Source organism: Salmo salar, chromosome 02 (genome assembly GCF_965601325.2).
Source record: "Salmo salar chromosome 02, fSalSal1, whole genome shotgun sequence".
Classification (NCBI taxonomy): domain Eukaryota; kingdom Metazoa; phylum Chordata; class Actinopteri; order Salmoniformes; family Salmonidae; genus Salmo; species Salmo salar.
In genome coordinates this window covers 95,588,367-95,611,332 of record NC_138292.1, presented here as the reverse complement: position 1 = coordinate 95,611,332, position 22,966 = coordinate 95,588,367, and the positions used below count along the sequence as shown (strand labels likewise).

General features: G+C 41.7%; 2 protein-coding genes and 1 pseudogene across 2 annotated transcripts in view; 1 reads left to right on the top strand and 2 right to left on the bottom strand.

Annotated features, from left to right (window-relative positions):
• The window catches only part of LOC123723896 (uncharacterized), a 155,206-nt gene extending 142,942 nt beyond the window's left edge, over positions 1-12,264 (top strand). Inside the window, exons 5-6 of the mRNA XM_082968345.1 lie at positions 8,178-10,264; positions 10,329-12,264. Of these exons, the coding sequence (XP_082824471.1) occupies positions 8,178-10,264; positions 10,329-10,661 (2,420 nt within the window). The 3' untranslated portion in view covers positions 10,662-12,264. The remainder of the gene's footprint in view (positions 1-8,177; positions 10,265-10,328) is intronic.
• A 2,280-nt stretch (positions 12,265-14,544) lies between these two features.
• LOC145863721 (uncharacterized) lies at positions 14,545-15,523 on the bottom strand (annotated as a pseudogene).
• An 889-nt stretch (positions 15,524-16,412) lies between these two features.
• On the bottom strand, positions 16,413-22,080 carry LOC106590909 (uncharacterized). Its single transcript, XM_045712180.2, has 2 exons — positions 21,092-22,080; positions 16,413-17,889 (listed from the first exon to the last, which is right to left on the bottom strand). The coding sequence occupies exons 1-2, from the start codon at positions 21,432-21,434 to the stop codon at positions 17,273-17,275; spliced, it is 960 nt and encodes a 319-aa protein (XP_045568136.1). The 5' UTR covers positions 21,435-22,080; the 3' UTR covers positions 16,413-17,272.
• Positions 22,081-22,966: the final 886 nt, after the last annotated feature.

The following is a 22,966-nucleotide window of genomic DNA, read 5'->3' as shown; positions in this document are numbered from 1 at the left end:
ATTTTTCAGTAATTGACTACACCAGAGGTCGTAAAACTTTTCCATTTAGAGTGACAATGTATCTTACCATTTCTACCGATCTGCGTGCCAGTTATGATTTTCATATGCATATTTTACTGGAACAGTTTAATTTAATTCATAATAGTATCTCAAAATCATTGTCTGTGATTAATCTACATTCTATCTTAATCTAAATGAAAATTATACAAATCTAAAAGTAACTTTTATTGCCATTGCCAACTATGTAAAAATAAACTTGAAACATTGTATCAACTATCAACTGGGTCCTCCGAAACTTGTGATAGCAAGCTTGCAACATTGTATAAAATATTCTCGGCCCTCAGTTTCCCGGCGCCAGTGAGTTCAGGACAGACACAGCTGTCGGCTATTTGTGCAAAGGAAAAGAAGTAATCAGGTATTTTATGACATTTCCACTGGATCAGAGCATAACATTTTTCCCTTTCATGCCGAGTGGAAATATTTTACGAAAATACTTTGAGGAACTATTGTCGTACGCAATTGATTTTGATTAGACTTTGTTTACTTGCTGTTTGAGGTGAAGGAAAAATTACTTTGAGAAGCTCCACAACTCATTAGTGGTGGTGCATTAAGACAATCAGAAATACTATCAGACATCCCCAAATGGGCACATTTATAGGCCTACATTTGCGTGCAGGCCAGGTAGACTAGTCCTACTTCTATATGCGTAATTAGGTGTGCGTCCTTACTCAACATTGACAGGAGTGTTTCAAGCAAAGACAATTAATAAATTGCGAGGTCGGGTCTGGGTGGTCTGCCAGGGGCCGTTTCATTTAGTGTCCGTTTGGGTCGGCATGGGAATTGATTGTCTATAGTATGTTGTACCGAAGTTGACCGACTGAAAGGGAACAGTAGTTATAGTCATAACGTTACGCTTGTCATATGATGAACTTCAACTTAAATACTGGATCTTGCTGTCGGACAGTTTTTTAAAAATTCTGAAATGCACTCGAATTATGTATCATTTAGTGGCTCCTTATGTTATGCTGGGAAAACAGTTTTCGTGGGCACAGAAATACTGAATAATTTCAGAGTTTGCTAAATCCAATGGTTTTTAACTGAGATTCATCTTGTAATCCTAGATGGCGTGTTGTAAATGTTATGTTTTTTTCGTCTTTTTTAAAATATATTGCAATATATTTAAATCTTTTTTTCCATTTTTAAATTAAATATACCTTCCGGCAACCCGCCTCACCCATTATGATACCGATCTGCTATTTTTTAGGCCTTATAGCTAGAACCTCCATCAGCAGCTAACCAGCTAATTAGCTGGCAGCTATTTAGTCATTGTTAACCACTGCTAGATGTCTTTACCTTTTTAGCTCAGACACCAGCTGCTTTTAGCCTGGATAATACCTGCCAGTCTGCACAGCGCGATATCAACCCTGAGCATATCGAACTGTTTTTCTCCACTACATCACCGTATTCCTGCCGTAAGCTCTGGACCATTACACCGGATAATCGCAGCTAGCTAGCTGCTACCGAGTGACCTAGCCTCAAAGCTAGCCTTGAGCCCGGCCCATCTCCCGGCCTGCTCAGTGGACTCTAGGATCACTCAGCTACACAGCTGACGCCTCCCGGACTCTTCACTAAGACGACTAGAAGCCACTACATCACCGGATTCCTGCCGTAAGCTCTGGACCTTTGCACCGGAGTGGCTATAGTGGCTAACGCCCTTGTCCCGAAGCTAGCACCAGTTAGCCTCGAGCCGGGTGTATCTCCCGGCTAGCAAACAAAATTACTCCAGCTACAATACCTCTTTTGCCAATTGGCCTGGACCCTTTGTAAACATGGAGCCCCGCCGATCCATCACGACTGGTCTGTCGACGCAATTCCGTCTGATGTGCCTTCGGTGATGCCCTTGTCCCGAAGCTAGCACCAGTTAGCCTCGAGCCAGGCGCATCTCCCGGCTAGCGTAGTAACGGCTACCTAACGGCTTCCCTGGTTCATATATTCCTGTTCACTGGACCCTATGATCACTTGGCTACATAGCTGATGCCTGCTGGACTGTTCATTAATCACGGTACTCTGTTTTGTTTATCTGTTGGCCCCAGCCTCGAACTCAGGCCCTGTGTGTAGTTAACTGACCCTCTGCCCATTCATCACCATTTTACCTGTTGTTGTTGTCTTAGCTGATTAACTGTTGTCTTACCCGTTGTTGTCTTAGCTAGCTCTCCCAATCAACACCTGTGATTGCTTTTTGCCTCGCTTTATGTCTCTCTAATGTCAATATGCCTTGTATACTGTTGTTTAGGGTAGTTATCATTGTTTTATTTTACTGCGGAGCCCCTAGTCCCACTCAACATGCCTCAGAGAACTCTTTTGTCCCACCTCCCACACATGCGGTGACCTCACCTAGCATAACTGGTGCCTCCAGAGATGCAACCTCTCTTATCGTCACTCAACGCCTAGGTTTACCTCCACTGTACCCGCACCCTACCATACCCCTGTCTGTACATTAGGCCTTGAATCTATACTACCCAGAATTCTGCTCCTTTTATTTTCTGTTCACAACGCACTAGACGAGCAGTTCTGATATCCTTTAGCCGTACCCTCATCCTACTCCTCTGTTCCTCGGGTGATGTAGAGGTTAACCCAGGCCCTGTGTGTCCCCAGGCGCTCTCATTTGTTGAGTTCTGTAACCGTAAAAGCCTTGGTTTCATGCATGTTAACATCAGAAGCCTCCTCCCTAAGTTTGTTTGACTCACTGCTTTAGCACACTCCGCCAACCTTGATGTCCTTGCCGTGTCTGAATCCTGGCTTTGGAAGGCCACCAAAATTCTGAAATTTCCATCCCCAACTACAACATTTTCCGTCAAGATAGAACTGCCAAAGGGGGAGGAGTTGCAATCTACTGCAGAGATGGCTTGCAAAGTTCTGTCATACTTTCCAGGTCTATGCCCAAACAGTTCGAGCTTCTAATTTTAAAAATGAATCACTCCAGAAACAAGTCTCTCACTGTTGCCAGCTGTTATAGACCCACCTCAGCTCCCAGCTGTGCCCTGGACACCATATGTGAATCGATTGCCCCCCATCTATCTTCAGAGTTCGTTCTGTTAGGTGACCTAAACTGGGATATGCTTAACACCCCGGCCATCCTACAATCCAAGCTAGATGGGCACCCTCATAGATATTATCCTGACCAACTTGCCCTCCAAATACACCTCTGCTGTTTTCAATCAGGATCTCAGCGATCACTGCCTCATTGCCTGCATCTGTTATGTGTTCGTGGTCAAACGACCACCCCTCATCACTGTTAAACACTCCTGCGAGCAGGCCTTTCTAATCGACCTTGCCCGGGTATCCTGGAAGGACATTGACCTCATCCCGTCAGTATAGGATGCCTGGTTGTTCTTTAAAAGTAATTTCCTAAATAAGGATTTTCTTAAATTAGCATGCCCCTTTAAAAAATGTATAACTAAGAACAGATATAGCCCTTGGTTCACTCCAGACCTGACTGCCCTCGACCATTACAAAAACATCCTCTGGCGTACTGCACTAGCATCGAATAGTCCCCGCGATATGCAACTTTTCAGAGAAGTCCGGAACCAATACACACAGTCAGTTAGGAAAGCAAAGGCTTTTTCAAACAGAAATGTGCATCCCGTAGCTCTAACTCCAAAAAGTTTTGGGACACTGTAAAGTCCATGGAGACTAAGAGCACCTCCTCCCAGCTGCCAATCTGCACTGAGGCTAGGAAACACTGTCACCACCGAAAAATCCACAATAATGGAGAATTTCAATAAGCTTTTCTCTACGGCTGGAGATGCTTTCCTCCTGGCTACCCCAACCCCGGCCAACAGCTCCGCACCCCCCGAAGCTACTTGCCCAAGCCTCCCCAGCTTCTCCTTCATCAAAATCCAGATAGGTGATGTTCTGAAAGAGCTGTAAAACCTGGACCCGTACAAATCAGCTGGGCTAGACAAGCTGGACCCTCTTTCTAAAATTATCTGCCGCCATTGTTGCAACCCCTATTACTAGACTGTTCAACCTTTCTTTCGTATAGTTCGAGATTCCTAAAAATCAGAAAGCTTCCGTGGTCAACCCCCTCTTCAAAGGGGGTGACACTCTAGACCCAAACTGTTACAGACCTATATCCATCCTGTCCTGCCTTTCTAAAGTCTTCGAAGCCAAGTTAATAAACAGATCACTGATTATTTCGAATCCCACCGTACCTTCTCCGCTGTGCAATCCGGTTTCCGAACTGATCATTGTTGCACCTCATCCACGCTCAAGGTACTAAACGATATCATAACCGCGATCGTTAAAAGACAGTACTGTGCAGCCGTCTTCATTGACCTGGCCTGTTGTCCGAACCTCTGGCAGTCTCTATGGGGGTACCACAGGATTCAAATCTCGGGCCGACTCTTTTCTCTGCATATATCAGCGATGTCGCTCTTGCTGCGTGTGATTCCTTGATTCACCTCTCCGCAGACGACACCATTCTGTATACATCTGGCCCTTCTTTGGAGACTGTGTTAACCTCTTGCTTCGAGATAGGATCCCGTTAACGGGATTGTTTGACAAAATAGCATGGTGTGAAATTTTAAAACAACAAAATTCTAATAATTTCAATTTTTTAAAACATACAACTATTTTACACCATTTTAAAGATACACTTCTCGTTAATGCAACCACAGTGTTCGATTTCAAAAAGGCTTTACAGCGAAAGCAATACATTACATTATGATAGGACACCACCAAAACAAGAAAAGCCACACAGCCATTTTCCTAGCAAGGAGATGCGTCACAAAAACCCGAAATACAGCTAAAATTAAGCACTAACCTTTGACGATCTTCATCAGATGACACTCATAGGACATCATGTTACAAAATACATGTATGTTTTGTTCGATCAAGTTCATATTTATATCCAAAAACAGCATTTTACATTGGCCCGTGATGTTCAGAAAATGTTCACACACAATGTGCACACATATTACAGAAATACTCGTCATAAACGTTGACAAATTACATAACAATTATTTAAAGAATTATAGATATACTACTTTTAATGCAACCGCTGTGTCAGATTTCAAAACAACTTTACGGGGAAAGCACATTGTTCAATATTCTGAGTACAGAGCTCAGCCATCAAAGCAAGCTATACAGTTACCCGCCAAGTCATGGCGTCTGCAAAACTCCAAAATAGTGTTATAAATCTTTCCTTACCTTTGCTGATCTTCGGCAGAATGCACTCGAAGGATTCCCACTTCCACAAGAAATGTTCATTTGTTCGATAAAGTCCATAATTTATGTCCAAATACCTCCGTTTTTTTGGCGCGTCCAGAACACTATTCCAAAGGCACGAGACGGGGGCGCAAATAAATAGACGAAAAGCTCAAAAGTTCCATTACAGTTTGTAGAAACATGTCAAACGATGTTTACAATCAATCTTTGGGGTATTTTTAATGTAAAAATGCGATAATTTTCCAACCGGACAATAGCGTATTCATTCCAGAAGGAAAAGAACGAAAGGCGCGCCTCACCAAGTCCCATGTCCTCAGACAGGCCACTCATTGACTGAGCTCCTGTTTTCTGCCTAGTAACAGGAGAAGGATGAAACCCCCATGTGGCTCAGTTGGTAGAGCATGGTGTTTGCAATGCCAGCATGGTGTGTGCAACGCCAGGGTTGTGGGTTCGATTCCCACGGGGGGCCAGTACAAAAAAAATGTATGTATTCACTACTGTAAGTCGCTCTGGATAAGAGCGTCTGCTAAATGACTAAAATGTAAATGTAAATGTAAACCAGTTTCTAAAGACTGTTGACAGCCAATGGAAGCCTTAGGAAGTGCAACATGACCCCTTAGACACTGTAGTTTTGATAGGAATTCAAAAGAAAAACTACAATTCTCAGATTTCCCACCTCCTGTTTGAATTTTTCTCAGGTTTTAGTAGATACAGTATGTAGATACAGTATGAGTTCTGTTATACTCACAGACATCATTCAAACAGTTTTAGAAACTTCAGAGTGTTTTCTATCCAAATCTACTAATAGTATGCATATCCTACCTTCTGAGTCTGAGTAGGAGGCAGTTTAATTTGGGTACGTTTTTCATCCGAACGTGAAAATACTGCCCCCTATCCCTAAGAGGTTTTAACAAACCTCCAAACGAGCTTCAATGCAATACAGCACTCTTTCGGTGGCCTCCAACTGCTATTAAATGCTAGTAAAACAAAATGCATGCTCTTCAACCGATCGCTGCCCGTACCAACCCGCCCGACTAGCATCACTACTCTGGACGGTTCTGACCTAGAATATGTGGACAACTACAAATACCTAGGTGTCTGGTTAGACTGTAAACTCTCCTTCCAGACTCATATTAAGCATCTCCAATCCAAAATTAAATCTAGAATCGGCTTCCTATTTCACAACAAACCCTCCTTCACTCACGCTGCCAAACATACCCTTGTAAAACTGACTATCCTACCCATCCTTGACTTCGGTGATGTCAGTTTCAAAATAGCCTCCAACACTCCAATCAGCAAACTGGATGCAGTCTATCACAGTGCCAACCGTTTTGTCACCAAAGCCCCATATAGCACCCACCACTGCGACCTGTATGCTCTCGTCGGCTGGCCCTCGCTACATATTCGTCGCCAAACCCACTGGCTCCAGGTCATCTACAAGTCTTTGCTAAGGTCGCCTTAACTCAGCTCACTGGTCACCATAGCAACACCCATCCATAGCATGCACTCCAGGAGGTATATCTCACTGGTCATCCCCAAAGCCAACACCTATTTTGGCTGACTTTCCTTCCAGTTCTCTGCTGCCAATCACTGGAACGAATTGCAAAAATTGCTGACTTTGGAGACTTATATCTCCCTCACTAACTTCAAGCATCAGCTATCTGAGCAGCTTACCGATCGCTGCAGCTGTACACAGCCCATCTGTAAATAGCCCATCCAACTGCCTACCTCATCCCCATGTTTTTATATACTTCTTTTGCTATTTTGCATCCCAGTATCTCTACTTGCACATCATCATCTGCACATCCATCACTCCAGTGTTAATTTGCTACATTGTAATTACTTTGCTACTATGGCCTATTTATTGCCTTACCTCCTTACTCCATTTGCACACACTGTATATAGATTTTTCTGTTGTGTTATTGACTGTACATTTGTTTATCCCACGTGTAACTCTGTGTTTGTGTCGCACTGCTTTGCTTTATCTTGGCCAGGTCACAGTTGTAAATGAGAACTTGTTCTCTACTGGCCTACCTGGTTAAGTAAATAACTAAAATCTTAACTTTATTGACAACACCCAAATGGATACTGTCATTAACGCGGTTCTTCAATAATTACACATAATTCTTAATGCTTTAGGAAACATATTAAACAGGAGATTCAAATATCCTTACAATTATAATCCAAAGTAGTGTGAAATGTACTCATAAGCAACCTGGAAATGGAGGTTACTCCCCTGAATTTCCCCCATTCACATTCAGAATACATTGTGAAAAACTAAAATCTTTGCTCACCATTTTTGCTCCAGGCAGATATAGTACATCCATAACTATCGCTTTCCTCATTAGCAGGGAGGAGTTTCTGCAATCAAATTGCCCTCGTGCTGCAATTTTAGCAAATACAGAAAGGGGCCTATATTGGAGACCAAAAGTTGTCTGGCACACTGCTTAGAGTTTCAACAACATGAATATCTTATTTCTAGCCTACAATCATCGATGTTACTACTAATGTGAAAACAAGACAAAATATGACTATTCTTGCTCATTTTAAGGCAAATGTCAAATTTTTACATTCATTACAGATGTCAGTTGTTGTACAACATCATGGCTACGCTGTTGGCATCACCTTTTACAGTGGATTACCGCTGTTGTGGGCCTTTAATCATCTGTCTGACTTTGTTGTTCACACAGGAGTGAGACGGACCTACCGTGGGTCCTCTGGGGAGCCTCAACAACCTCATGATGCTGACAAGGCAGAGAAGAGTCTCTCCACATTAGAACACCTCAAGAAACACCCGCAGAGATCCACAGGGAAGAGAACTCACTGCTGCTCTGACTGTGGGAAGAGGTTTGTTTCTCCAGGACATTTAAAATCACACGAGAGAATACACACGGGGGAGAAACCTTATAGCTGTGCTCAATGTGGGAAGAGATGCACCCAGTCAACAGACCTTAAAAAACATGAGAGAATACATACAGGAGAGAAACCTTATAGGTGTGATCATTGTGGGAAGAGTTTTGTTCATTCTGGGAAGCTGACTGTACACATGAGAATACACACAGGAGAGAAGCCTTATACCTGTGATCAGTGTGGGAAGACATTTGTTCAATCTCACCAGCTGACATTACACCAGAGAATACACACAGGAGAGAAACCCTATTGCTGTGATCAATGTGGGAAGAGTTTTACAAGATCTTGCGAACTGACATTACACCAGAGAATACACACAGGAGAGAAATCTTATAGCTGTGATCAATGTGGGAAGAGTTTTGCTGCATCTAGCAATCTGACTGTACACCAGAGAAGACACACAGGAGAGAAACCTTATAGCTGTGATCAATGTGGGAAGAGTTTTACAGGATCTGGCAATCTGACAAGACACCAGAGAATACACACAGGAGAGAAGCCTTATAGCTGTGATCATTGTGTGAAGAGTTTTACTGCATCTAGCAATCTGACTCTACACCAGAGAATACACACAGGAGAGAAACCCTATAGCTGTGATCAATGTGGGAAGAGTTTTGGTCAATTTGGGCAGCTGACTGTACACCAGAGAACACACACAGGAGAGAAACCTTATAGCTGTGGTGAATGTGGGAAGACATTTGTTCAATCTCACCAGCTGACATTACACCAGAGAACACACACAGGAGAGAAACCTTTTAGCTGTGATCAATGTGGGAAACGTTTTGCTTCATCTAGCAATCTGACTCTACACCAGAGAATACACACAGGAAAGAAACCCTTTATCTGTGATCAATGTGGGAAGAGTTTTGCTGCATCTAGCAATCTGACACTACACCAGAGAATACACACAGGAGAGAAACCCTATTGCTGTGATCAATGTGGGAAGAGTTTTACAAGATCTAGCAAACTGACATTACACCAGAGAATACACACAGGAGAGAAACCTTTTAGCTGTGATCAATGTGGGAAGAGTTTTGCTGCATCTAGCAATCTGACTCTACACCAGAGAATACACACAGGAGAGAAATCTTTTAGCTGTGATCAATGTGGGAAGAGTTTTGGTCGATTTGGGCAGCTGACTGTACACCAGCGAACACACACAGGAGAGAAACCTTATAGCTGTGATCAATGTGGGAAGACATTTGTTCAATCTCACCAGCTGACATTACACCAGAGAACACACACAGGAGAGAAACCTTTTATCTGTGATCAATGTGGGAAGAGTTTTGCTGCATCTAGCAATCTGACTCTACACCAGAGAATACACACAGGAGAGAAATCCTATAGCTGTGATCAATGTGGGAAGAGTTTTGGTCAATTTGGGCAGCTGACTGTACACCAGAGAATACACACAGGAGAGAAGCCTTATAGCTGTGATCAATGTGGGAAGAGTTTTGCTGCATCTAGCAATCTGACTCTACACCAGAGAATACACACAGGAGAGAAACCTTATAGCTGTGATCAATGTGGGAAGAGTTTTACAGAATCTGGCAGTCTGACAAGACACCAGAGAATACACACAGGAGAGAAGCCTTATAGCTGTGATCAATGTGGGAAGAGTTTTTCTGCATCTAGCAATCTGACTCAACACCAGAGAATACACACAGGAGAGAAATCCTATAGCTGTGATCAATGTGGGAAGAGTTTTGGTCAATTTGGGCAGCTGACTGTACACCAGAGAATACACACAGGAGAGAAGCCTTATAGCTGTGATCAATGTGGGAAGAGTTTTGCTGTATCTAGCAATCTGACTCTACACCAGAGAATACACACAGGAGAGAAACCTTATAGCTGTGATCAATGTGGGAAGAGTTTTACAGAATCTGGCAATCTGACAAGACACCAGAGAATACACACAGGAGAGAAGCCTTATAGCTGTGATCAATGTGGGAAGAGTTTTTCTGCATCTAGCAATCTGACTCAACACCAGAGAATACACACAGGAGAGAAATCCTATTGCTGTGATCAATGTGGGAAGAGTTTTATAAGATCTAGCAAACTGACATTACACCAGAGACTACACACAGGAGAGAAACCTTTTAGCTGTGATCAATGTGGGAAGAGTTTTGTTCATTCTGGGAGTCTGACTGTACACAGGAGAGAACCCCTATTGCTGTGATCAATGTGGGAAGAGTTTTATAAGATCTAGCAAACTGACATTACACCAGAGAATACACACAGGGGAGAAGCCTTATACATGTGATCAGTGTGGGAAGAGTTTTGCTGCATCTAGCAATCTGACTCTACACCAGAGAATACACACAGGAGAGAAACCTTATAGCTGTGATCAATGTGGGAAGAGTTTTGTTCATTCTGGGAATGTGACTGTACACCAGAGAATACACACAGGAGAGAAATCTTATAGCTGTGATCAATGTGGGAAGAGTTTTGTTCATTCTGGGAATCTGACTGTACACAAGAGAACACATAGAGGAGAGAAACCTCTTAGCTCTGCCCAGAGATAATCTGATAAAAGATCTCTGATCAAATATCAGAAAATACATGGAGTTGTTTCATGATATCAATAAATAAACTTCACAATGTAGAATGTTAACACATTGTAGTAGGACAATGTAGACACCTAAACGTTTGCCCCTTCATCAATTGATTTCAACATGATATGGATATTAGCCTTGGGGAAAATCCAGGCTCTGAAAGGGTTGTTACACTTACCACGTTGGTGACCCACTTGAATCAAAATGCAACACTTCAAAATGTAGCTAGCTGTTTTCTACAAGTTGTCCTCTAACAAGTGATGTACACATTGTTCCCAGATTCCGTGTGGTTTTTGAGCTGTTAGTTTTAACAGGACGTGCAACTTCATCTCCCTCCTGTCACACAAATGATTTTAGCATGATATCGATGAATAAGTGTTGTGTTCCTTTGTTTAGCGACCCCTACATTTAAATGCGTCACTCCAAAATGTAGCTGACTGTCTTCTGCAGGTTGTCCTCTAACCAGTGAGGTAAAAATATATCTCCCATTTCCATGTGTTTTTTTATTTGTGTTAGTTTCAACAACAGTACAACCTGATTTCCCCCCTGACTATATCAGTGATTTATTGCTACTTGTCAAAACAAGTGTTTTTGCTGCTTGTGCAGTTTATAAGAAGCTTGTTTAATAAAAATACAAGTAATATGATTATTGTGGCAGATGTTTGTGTATATTGTACATTTTATGTTTAGGTTTTCAATATATCACAAACTGTTTCTGCATTTTGGTTTTTGATTTGGACACCCCACCAGACATTATTTCCTAAAGGACTTAATGATGAAATGCCTATGTATTTTATGTTGTGATTCTGAACTTGAATTATTTCCCTATTTAAGATAATTCTGATGCTTTTCGTACGATGTACCCAATGATTAATGAAAACTTGTCCTCATTGTTGTTTTATTTAATGCGTCTTATTTATACACTGTAGTGTTTGTGAAATGCTTGTTATGTTTGGTAGCACTTATTTATTTGTCCTTTGCCTCCAACCCCTTTCCATGCATGGAAAATATCCCACCTAGCAACATTTAATTGAAAAGATGTTGAAAATAAGACTATGCCCAACATCCAATACACATTCAGTTTTAGTTGAAAGTGAAAGTTGAGAAGATGTCGTTTTTTCATTGACTTGAAAACAACTTAAATTCAACGTACTTGCAGCCTATACACATGGACTCAGTATAATAAATTGGTCTATAATCAATTGTATTAACAATCCTACATCACTCCAGCATTTATTGACAACATTCAAGTGCTAATTGTCTTTATTCCACTACTGAAGAAGCAGGACTCAAATCACCTCATATTTCAAACATTCAGCCTGACAAAAGATACATGTTTTATTATTTTATGCCTCACCATTAAGTTAATTATTGCCAATACATATTAACAAAGGGGTGTACATTTGGTTTGATATTTCATATTTACAATTAATGTAGCATTTAGTAATCAATGATTTATGCAACCAACTGACCATTTTTGGGTACAATTATATTGACGTAATATCAGGGATCATTTTATAATGTCATTTTAGAATATCTGTGTTCATTCTCAGATGTGCCAACCCAAATGTACTAGAGCATGACATTGGGGACTGGGCCCCGATCCAACAACAAGTGTAAAGAGCGTGAATGTTGTAGCTATGTTTGCTAGAAAGCTACCGAGGTGTCTGACTAGCTGTTGTTGTTGAAGGAGCGTCCCGTCCACTAGATTATACGTCACACTGGCAGCATCGCCTGAACCTAAAAGACGCACATCGCCATCTGCTGACTGGAGTGGGAAACGCAGTTGAGGAACCAAACGTTTATTTTTCATTTATTTCAGGAAGGTTTAATATTATATTAAGTCGTTCAAAGAGAAGCATGTGTGGATTGATTCGTGTTTAATGAGTGAGAATTTAAAACAAACTTTACACCCACTACATATTTGCATTGAACCATACTTCTGACATAGTTCATTTTGACCCCAGAGGCATATCTTTTATCATAGCCAAAATGTGGTTTATCATTAGCCAAAATGTGGTTTATTCAATTCTATTAAATTTTTCATGACTTTGTCAATCAACTTGTTCTTAATAAATCTAAATCATGGTTTAGTGTTTCTGTATCAATATGGACTTTTAACAAATTCAAATCCTTTGGAGTCATTTTGACCCCAGCCAAAAGCACCTTTGATAAATAGGACGTTTATTTCAAATAAAAATCAAATCACATTTTATCATACACATGTTTAGCAGATATTATTGCCGGTGTAGCGAAATGCTTGTGTTTCTAGCTCTGACAGTACAGTAATATCTAACAAGTAATATCTAACAATTTCACAACATATACCTAATAAACACAAATGTAAGTATTTGAATCTAGGTTTCTCTGTAGACATGATCAATCCCACCAGAGGGTGGAGGGGCACCTGTATCAGTGGTTTTGACCAGATAGACACCTGCAGACACACAGTATAGTGCCTCCCATGTGCTCTCCTAAGATTGGACATTTCTATATCACGTATCACATGACAGTGTATAAACTTTGATTTGATCATGTACAAAACTGCGGTAGAAAAGTAAAGTATTCAGACCCCTTCACATTTTCCACATTTTGTTACAGCCTTATTCTAAAATGTACTTCCCCCCCCCCCTCATCAATCTACACACAATACCCCATAATGACATCACAATACCCCATAATGACATCACAATGCCCCATAATGACATCACAATATCCCATAATGACAAAGTGAAAACAGGTTTTTAGAGATTTTTGCAAATATATTTACTTAGGTATTCAGACCTTTTGCTATGAGACTCAAAATTGAGCTCATATGCATCCTGATTCCATTGATTATCCTTGAGATGTTTCTACAACTTGATTGGAGTCCACTTGTGGTAAATGCAATTGATTGGACATGGTTTGAAAGGCAGACATCTGTCTTTTTAAGGTCCCACAGTTGACAGTGCATGTCAGAGCAAAAAACCAAGCCATGAGGTCCAAAGGAATTGTCCATAGAGCTCTGAGACAGGATTGTGTCGAGGCACAGATCTGGGGAAGGGTTCCAAAAAATGTCTGCAGCACTGAAGGTCCCCAAGAACAAAGAGGCCTCCATCATTCTTAAATGGAAGAAGTTTGGAACCACCAAGACTCTTCCTAGAGCTGGCCGCCTGGACAAACTAAGAAATCGGGGGAGAAGGGCCTTGGTCAGGAGGTAAACAAGAACCCGATGTTCACTCTGACAGAGCTCCAGAGTTCCTCTGTGGAGATGGGAGAACCTTCTAGGACAACCATCTCTGCAGCACACTAGAGATGACATGCAGGAGCTTGCAGAGATTTGTAGTCTTGCATGTCGTCTACTTTGACGCTAATTAGCATTTTAGAATCCGAGAGTAAAGAGAGACAAATATAGGCAGCTTCTACACTTCCTGAGGTTTATTATGGATCCCCATTAGTTCCTGCCAAGGCAGCAGCTACTCTTCCTGGGGTTTATTATGGATCCCCATTAGTTCCTGCCAAGGCAGCAGCTACTCTTCCTGGGGTTTATTATGGATCCCCATTAGTTCCTGCCAAGGCAGCAGCTACTCTTCCTGGGGTCCAGCTAAAATAAAAGCAGTTATACCATTTTAAAAACATTACAATAAATTCACAACACACTGTGTGTCCTCAGTCACCGTGACCTAGAGAGATTTACATGGTTATCAAAACGTCACACCACGGTGAGCCTAAACAAAACACAGCCATATGGGGAAAATGAATGGTGGAAAAACGATGCGAACCATTTCCCTGTTTGACCTGTAGTTGTTATGGATATTATGACTCTGCAGAGCCCCACAGTGGACGTGTCAAAATATGTTACATTGGTAAAGCACCCTTTATTTAACCTAAATGTCATCTTGTTTTTACATGGCATTGTAGATTTTAGCAGTATACAGGATGTATTTTGGATGTTTTCAGTGTATTTTCAACGCTTTCAGACAATGGATTAATCGCAATAAAAAAATTGTGCACTAACATTACACAAAGTGAACTCAAGTCTGACAGTCCAAACAAAATCACAAATTCTCAGTCAAAAACACAAGTCAGAACACAGCCTCTCTATTCTCTCATGTGATTTCAGGTCCTCTGACTGGGAAAATGTCTTTCCACAATGAGAGCAGTGGTATGTCTTCTCCTCTTGTGTATTTGTATGTATTCTTTCATGCTCTTTCAGGTACCTTAACCGGGTAAATCTCTTTCCGCAGTGGGAGCAGTGGTGCGTCTTTTTTCCTGTGTGTATCCTCTCATGCTGGTTCAGGTTTCCTAACTGGGCAAAATGCTTTCCACAATGGGAACATTGGTAAGGCTTTTCTCCTGTGTGTATTCTCTCATGCTCCCTAACTGTGTACAACTCTTTCCACAATGGGAACATTGGAAAGGCTTTTCTCCTGTGTGTGTCCTCTCATGCCTTTCCACGCTCCCTAACCACCTAAAACTCTTTCCGCACAAGGAGCAGTGGTAAGGCTTCTCTCCAGTGTGTATTCTCTTATGTGTTCTCAGGCTCCCTAACTGAGTAAAACTCTTTCCACACTGGGAGCAGTGATGTCGTCCTGCTGGTTTGGACATCTCAGGGTCTGGTTCCTCTGAAGAACTCTTCCTGCTGTCAGAAGGAGAGTCTGGTCTCTCTCCTGTCAAAGACAAACAGATTATATAATTAATTAAACAGAGACCTGAATGAAACCTCCACATGATAAAACTTCCTATGATGTTTAATCTCGACTAGATCCCTCAATCACCTGAAGTCAGTTTTCACAAGTATTATTAAACCCACTTCAAAATGCAGGTCTCTGTGTGGTTCTTAGGATGTCCAGGCAGGTGATTCACTTCTAACCGAAGTCTTGCAGGTGTTTACATGGTTTTCACATCTGCCAGATCATCGAAAAATCAAATTTCAGTACGAGTGTATATATATATATTTTTTTTTTTGTTGTACTTTTTCTCACCAATTTCATGATATCCAATTGCAACTCCCCTACGGACTCCGGGGAGAGGCGAAGGTCGAGCCATGTGTCCTCTGAAACACGACCCTGCCAAGCCGCACTGCACATCTTGAAACACTGCTCGTTTAACCCGGAAGACAGCCACACCAATGTGTCGGAGGAAACACTGTCCAGCTGGCGACCGAAGTCAGCGTGCATGCTGACCACCACAAGGAGTCGCTAGAGCACAATGGGACAAGGACGTCCCGGCCAGCCAAACCCTCCCCAAACATAACGCTTTGTATTCAGGACATAAAGTTAATTTCTTTGCCACATTCTTTTGTAGTATTACTTTAGTGCCAACAGTCTCTCTATTCTCTCATGTGATTTCAGGTCCTCTGACTGGGAATGCTTCCTTCTTTTCACTCTGTCATTTAGGTTAGTATTGTGGAGTAACTACAATGTTGTTGATCCATCCGCAGTTTTCTCATATCACAACCATTAAACACTAACTATTTTAAAGTCACCATTAGCCTCATGGTGAAATCTCTGAGAGGTTTCCTTCCTCTCCAGCAACTGAGTTAGTGACTGGGTATATTGATACACCATCTAAAGTGTAATTAATAACTTCACCATGCTCAAAGGGATATTCAATGTCTGCTTTTTTTTACCCATCCACCAATACATGCCCTTCTTTGCGAGGCGTTGGAAAACCTCCCTGGTCTTTGTGGTTGAATCTGTGTTTGAAATTCACTGCTCAACTGAGAGACAATACAGATAATTGTATGTGTGGGGAACAGAGATGAGGTATTCATTCAAATATCATGTTAAACACTATTATTGCACACAGTGAGTCCATGCAACTTATGTGACTTGTTAAGCAAAATCTTTACTCCTGAACTTATTTAGGCTTTTAATTAAATGTGTAAACATTTCCAAAAACATAATTCCACTTTGACATTATGGGGTATTGAATCCTTTTAACCCCAGTATCTCTACTTGCACATTCATCTTCTGCACATCCTACCATTCCAATGTTTAATTGCTATATTGTAATTACTTCGCCACCATGGCCTATTTATTGCCTAACCTCTCTTATCCTACCTCATTTACACATGCTGTATATAGATTTTTCTACTGTATAATTGATTGTGTTTGTTTATTCCATGTGTAACTCTGTGTTGTTGTATGTGTCGAACTGCTTTGCTTTATCTTGGCCAGGTCGCAGTTGCAAATGAGAACTTGTTATCAACTAGCCTACCTGGTTAAATAAAGGTGAAATAAAAATAAATAAAAATAATTTTTAAATTTAGGCTGTAACACAACGAAATGTGGGACAAGTCAAGGGGTGTGAATACTTTCTGAAGGCACTGTATATATAAAACTCCCCCCACACAGCAATCTAATAGCATCAGTAAAATCTGTTGAAATTAAACCACAGATAAATATACCTAACATAGTACATCTATTAAACAATACATCACAACACATACATCAGAAATAGTTACACATTATAGAGATCCATTCATGGATGTACAGGTCTGTTGGATAAACGTTCAGAAATGTCCACTGCTGATTTTTTCCAGGCGTCCATAGCGGACACCCTGGCCATATGAATCCTGGCCGTGGACAAATTCTCAGTCAGAAACACAAGTCAGAACACAGCCTCTCTATTCTCTCGTGTGATTTCAGGTCCTCTGACTGGGAAAATGTCTTTTCACAATGAGAACAGTGGTATGTCTTCTCCTCCTGTGTATTAGTATGTTGGAAAGGCTTTTCTCCTGTGTGTTTTCTCGCATGCTTTTTCAGACTCCCCGACCACCTAAAACTCTTTTCACACTGGGAACATTGGAAAGGCTTTTCTCCTGTGTGTATTCTCTCATGCGTTTTCAGGCTCACTAACCACCTAAAACTGTTTCCACAGTGAGAACAGTGATAAGGCTTCTCTCCAGTATGTATTCTCTCATGCTTTTTCAGGACCCATAACCACCTAAAACTCTTTCCACAGTGGGAACAGTGATAAGGCTTCTCTCCCGTGTGTGTTCTCTCATGCCCAACCAGGGCTCCTAACTGAGTAAAATCCTTTCCACAGTGGGAACAGTGGTAGGGCTTTTCTCCTGTATGTGTTCTCTCATGCATTTTCAGGCTCCCTAACCACCTAAAACTCTTTCCACAGTGGGAGCAGTGGTGTTGGTTAGGCGTCTCTGGGTCTGTTTCCTCTGAGGAACTCTTCCTGCTGTCAGAGTCTGGTCTCTCTCCTGCAAAAGACAGATTATTTAGTTAAACAGAGAGTCCTGAATGAAACCTCCATTCAATAAAATTGTTTTCCTATGAGGTTTAATCTAGACTAGATCCCTCAATACCCTGAGGTCAGTTTTTACAACATTACATCATTAAAAATAAACTTGGTGACGGTGAGATTTAAAAACAAATGATGAAGAGCTCCAAATCTAATCTCTCAGGGAATGTCATGATGTCATAATGATAGATAATGTCATGTTTACAGGCTGAGCAGAGCTCTATAATAATAGATAATGTCATGTTTATAGGCTGATCAGAGCTCCATAATAATAGATAATGTCATGTTTATAGGCTGAGCAGAGCTCTATAATGATAGATAATGTCATGTTTATAGGCTGAGCAGAGCTCTATAATAATAGATAATGTCATGTTTATAGGCTGATCAGAGCGCCATAATAATAGATAATGTCATGTTTATAGGCTGAGCAGAGCTCTATAATGATAGATAATGTCATGTTTACAGGCTGAGCAGAGCTCTATAATAATAGATAATGTCATGTTTATAGGCTGATCAAAGATCTATAATAATAGATAATGTCATGTTTACAGGCTGAACAGAGCTCTATAATAATAGATAATGTCATGTTTATAGGCTGAGCAGAGCTCTATAATAATAGATAATGTTTATAGGCTGAGCAGAGCTCAATAATAATAGATAATGTCATGTTTATAGGCTGAGCAGAGCTCTATAATAATAGATAATGTCATGTTTATAGGCTGAGCAGAGCTCTAGAATAATAGATAATGTCATGTTTATAGGCTGATCAGAGCTCTATAATAATATATATTACTATTCCAGTCAGTGTTATAGGCTGTAGTTGATCCATTGTTAATAACGTTTTGTTGGTGTCCCACTTCATCTCTAAAGTAATAATTACCATATTTTCTAAATGATAATTCTTTAGTTTAGCCTTTCCTTTTGCTACTATGTTCAGTCTCCCCAAAACGCTTGTCCTTTTGCTAATATGTTCAGTCTCCCCAAAACGCTTGTCCTTTTGCTAATATGTTCAGTCTCCCCAAAACGCTTGTCCTTTTGCTAATATGTTCAGTCTCCCCAAAACGCTTGTCCTTTTGCTAATATGTTCAGTCTCCCCAAAACACTTGTCCTTTTGCTAATATGTTCAGTCTCCCCAAAACACTTGTCCTTTTGCTAATATGTTCAGTCTCCCCAAAACGCTTGTCCTTTTGCTAATATGTTCAGTCTCCCCAAAACGCTTGTCCTTTTGCTAATATGTTCAGTCTCCCCAAAACTCTTGTCCTTTTGCTAATATGTTCAGTCTCCCCAAAACGCTTGTCCTTTTGCTAATATGTTCAGTCTCCCCAAAATGCTTGTCCTTTTGCTAACATGTTCAGTCTCCCCATAACACATGTCCTTTTCATGTCAATAATGCTTCTGAAAAAACCTACACTCGATCCCTCCGATGTCAACAACTACAGACCAGTATCCCTTCTTTCTTTTCTCTCCAAAACTCTTGAACGTGCCGTCCTTGGCCAGCTCTCTTGCTATCTCTCTCAGAATGACCTTCTTGATCCTAATCAGTCAGGTTTCAAGACTGGGCATTCAACTGAGACTGCTCTTCTCTGTGTCACGGAGGCTCTCCGCACTGCTAAAGCTAACTCTCTCTCCTCTGCTCTCATCCTTCTAGACCTATCTGCTGCCTTTGATACTGTGAACCATCAGATCCTCCTCTCCACCCTCTCCGAGCTGGGCATCTCCGGCAAGACGGAGCTGCTCTTCCTCCCGGGGAAGGACTGCCCGTTCCATGATCTCGCCATCACGGTTGACAACTCCCTTGTGTCCTCCTCCCAGAGTGCTAAGAGCCTCGGCGTGACCCTGGACAACACCCTGTCGTTCTCCACTAACATCAAGGCGGTGACCCGATCCTGTAGGTTCATGCTCTACAACATTCGCAGAGTACGACCCTGCCTCACACAGGAAGCGGCGCAGGTCCTAATCCAGGCACTTGTCATCTCCCGCCTGGATTACTGCAACTCGCTGTTGGCTGGGCTCCCTGCCTGTGCCACTAAACCCCTACAACTCATCCAGAACGCCGCAGCCCGTCTGGTGTTCAACCTTCCCAAGTTCTCTCACGTCACCCCGCTCCTCCGCTCTCTCCACTGGCTTCCAGTTGAAGCTCGCACCCGCTACAAGACCATGGTGCTTGCCTACGGAGCTGTGAGGGGAACGGCACCTCCGTACCTTCAGGCTCTGATCAGGCCCTACACCCAAACAAGGGCACTGCGTTCATCCACCTCTGGCCTGCTCGCCTCCCTACCTCTGAGGAAGCACAGTTCCCGCTCAGCCCAGTCAAAACTGTTAGCTGCACTGGCACCCCAATGGTGGAACAAGCTCCCTCACGACGCCAGGACAGCGGAGTCAATCACCACCTTCCGGAGACACCTGAAACCCCACCTCTTTAAGGAATACCTGGGATAGGATAAAGTAATCCTTCTAACCCCCCCCCCCCCTTAAAAGATTTAGATGCACTATTGTAAAGTGGTTGTTCCACTGGATATTATAAGGTGAATGCACCAATTTGTAAGTCGCTCTGGATAAGAGCGTCTGCTAAATGTCTTAAATGTAAATGTTATTTTATGTATTTCTCCAACATTTAGAAATCTGAGTTTTGCGGGTATACACACTCTACGCAAGGCCTACAATAGACACACGTCAAAAGTTTCATTTATAACTTGTTTGCCATTCTGTGAGACAATTAAGATGTGATTTTGTGGTGGGGGGACTCTGATGGTATACACATGTTACAGTTAAGCAATAAGACCAGAGGAAGTGTGGTATATGGCCAATATAGCATGGGTAAAGACTGACCCTTATGCACAACACAACACAGAGTGCCTGGATACAGCCCTTAGCCGTGGTATATTGGCCATATATCACTGAGGCGTCTTATTGCTATTATAAACTGGTTACCAATGTAATCAGAACAGTAAAAATACATAGCCTGATATACCACGGCTGTCAGCCAATCAGCATTCAGGGCTTTAATCACCCATTTTAAAATGTAGCTTTAACATTATAACATAAACTCCTAGAGTACAGAACAACATTTTCAAGTATAGAATTTCAATATGCTGCTTTAAAACAACACATTCGTTCAAAACCTTTGGACAGTTAGAGCCCGTTTTTAAGACAGTACTTACTGATGGTAATCAGATCTCCAGACTCCTCTGTCAATATGACCGTTATCTCTCCCTGTTTCTCCTCCTTCACTCCAAAAACTGCATCCTCCTCTTTCTCTTCCTCCTCTTCTTTTACTGTAACATCTTCCTCCTCTTTCACTCTGAACCCGTCTTCCTCTTCTTTAACTGTAACGTCTTTCTCTTCTTCTTTCACTGTAACAGCCTCACCCTCTACTTTTTGTTTTACTGTAACATCCTCCTCTTCCTTCTCCTCTTTCACGACAATGTTCAGCCCCAGAGTTTCTTTCTCCGTCCAGCAGACCTCCTCTTCTTTAACAGGAGGGGAGTAGTTTAGGGAGCTCATGTTCGGGGATGTTAGCTAGCTAGCTAGTTAGCATGACCGACTAGTTTAGTGCTAGGCTAACTTATCAAGCCAGCTAGTTGACTAACAATGTACCTATAACATTTAAATGGGGGCAATTAACTAGACGTCAGAAGTATATTTAAAACACAGAGGCAAATATGCACAGAAACAGTCTAAATGTTTCGGCTGTTGGCTACCAAGGTGGCTGACTCGTTGTTGTTGATCCGTTTCGTCCACTAGATTATACGTCACGCTGCAGCATCGCCTGAAAGACGCACATCGCCGTCTGCTGACTGGAGGGAAACGCAGTTATGATACTTTTTTTTTTCAGACAAAAGACATATTTTTATTCCTTTCATTAAATAATAAATGTATATTGAGACGTTCAAATAGAGCAGTGCATATTTTGAGTGAGAATTTAAAACATACTGTCCTTCACATCTGCATTCAAGGCAGTTTCATATTCATTCATTTAAAGAAACCCACTGGTCACACACTGGTTGAATTATCTGTCAAACTAGGAACTCTGCAGCCTAGTTGAACAGGGATCTATGTTCTATGAACGCTGCTGGGAGCAAACTGGAGAATAGCTAGAGGAAAACAAACCTAACTGCATCCCCAGGCACAGGTATATCATCAGACTGTACAAACCTAACTACATCCCCAGTCCCTGGTATATCATCAGACTACAAACCTAACTACATCCCCAGTCCCTGGTATATCACCAGACTGTACAAACCTAACTACATCCCCAGTCCCTGGTATATCATCAGACTGTATACAAACCTAACTACATCCCCAGTCCCTGGTATATCATCAGACTGCATACAAACCTAACTGCATCCCCAGTCCCTGGTATATCACCAGACTACATACAAACCTAACTACATCCCCAGGAGGCCGGGAGGGTCGTCAGTGAAATGGGACACACCTGGGCTCGGGTGTGTCCCAGGATAAATGCACCTCTTCCCCGTTCATTGAGGAGACTCTCTCCATGCAGACACAGACAGATTTTGGGTGTCTGCGTTGGCACCTTTCAACACCCCTCATTATCACATGTATACACGCGACCACTCACTTACACTACTGACTAAACACACACCATTGTTCATTGTATTTACTTTACTTCAGTTAATAAATATATTTTGTTATTTTTTATCTCCATGTTGTCTCACTTTTTGTTACGGTCTTCGAGCCGGTTCATGACACTATGGTCAGTGAGCTGGAGTCCAACTAATGGAGACCAGTTAGAACTCAACTAACAAAACCCAACTAAAACATGACTGCAGATCAGAAGAGCAGAGACATACAGAATGATGGCAGGGAAAATCACAGCATCCAAAATAGATAGATTCCATGATGGGGAAACAAAGCTTCCTGAAGCATTGACGCCTTCCAGCCAATTGTCTCAAAAATATGTTCATTACTCAAATCTTTGAGCAACACAGAATTTAGAACAGCCACATTATTATAGATGACATCCCACACCGTAGCAGCATAGCCTTTATGTCATTATTATAGATGACATCCCA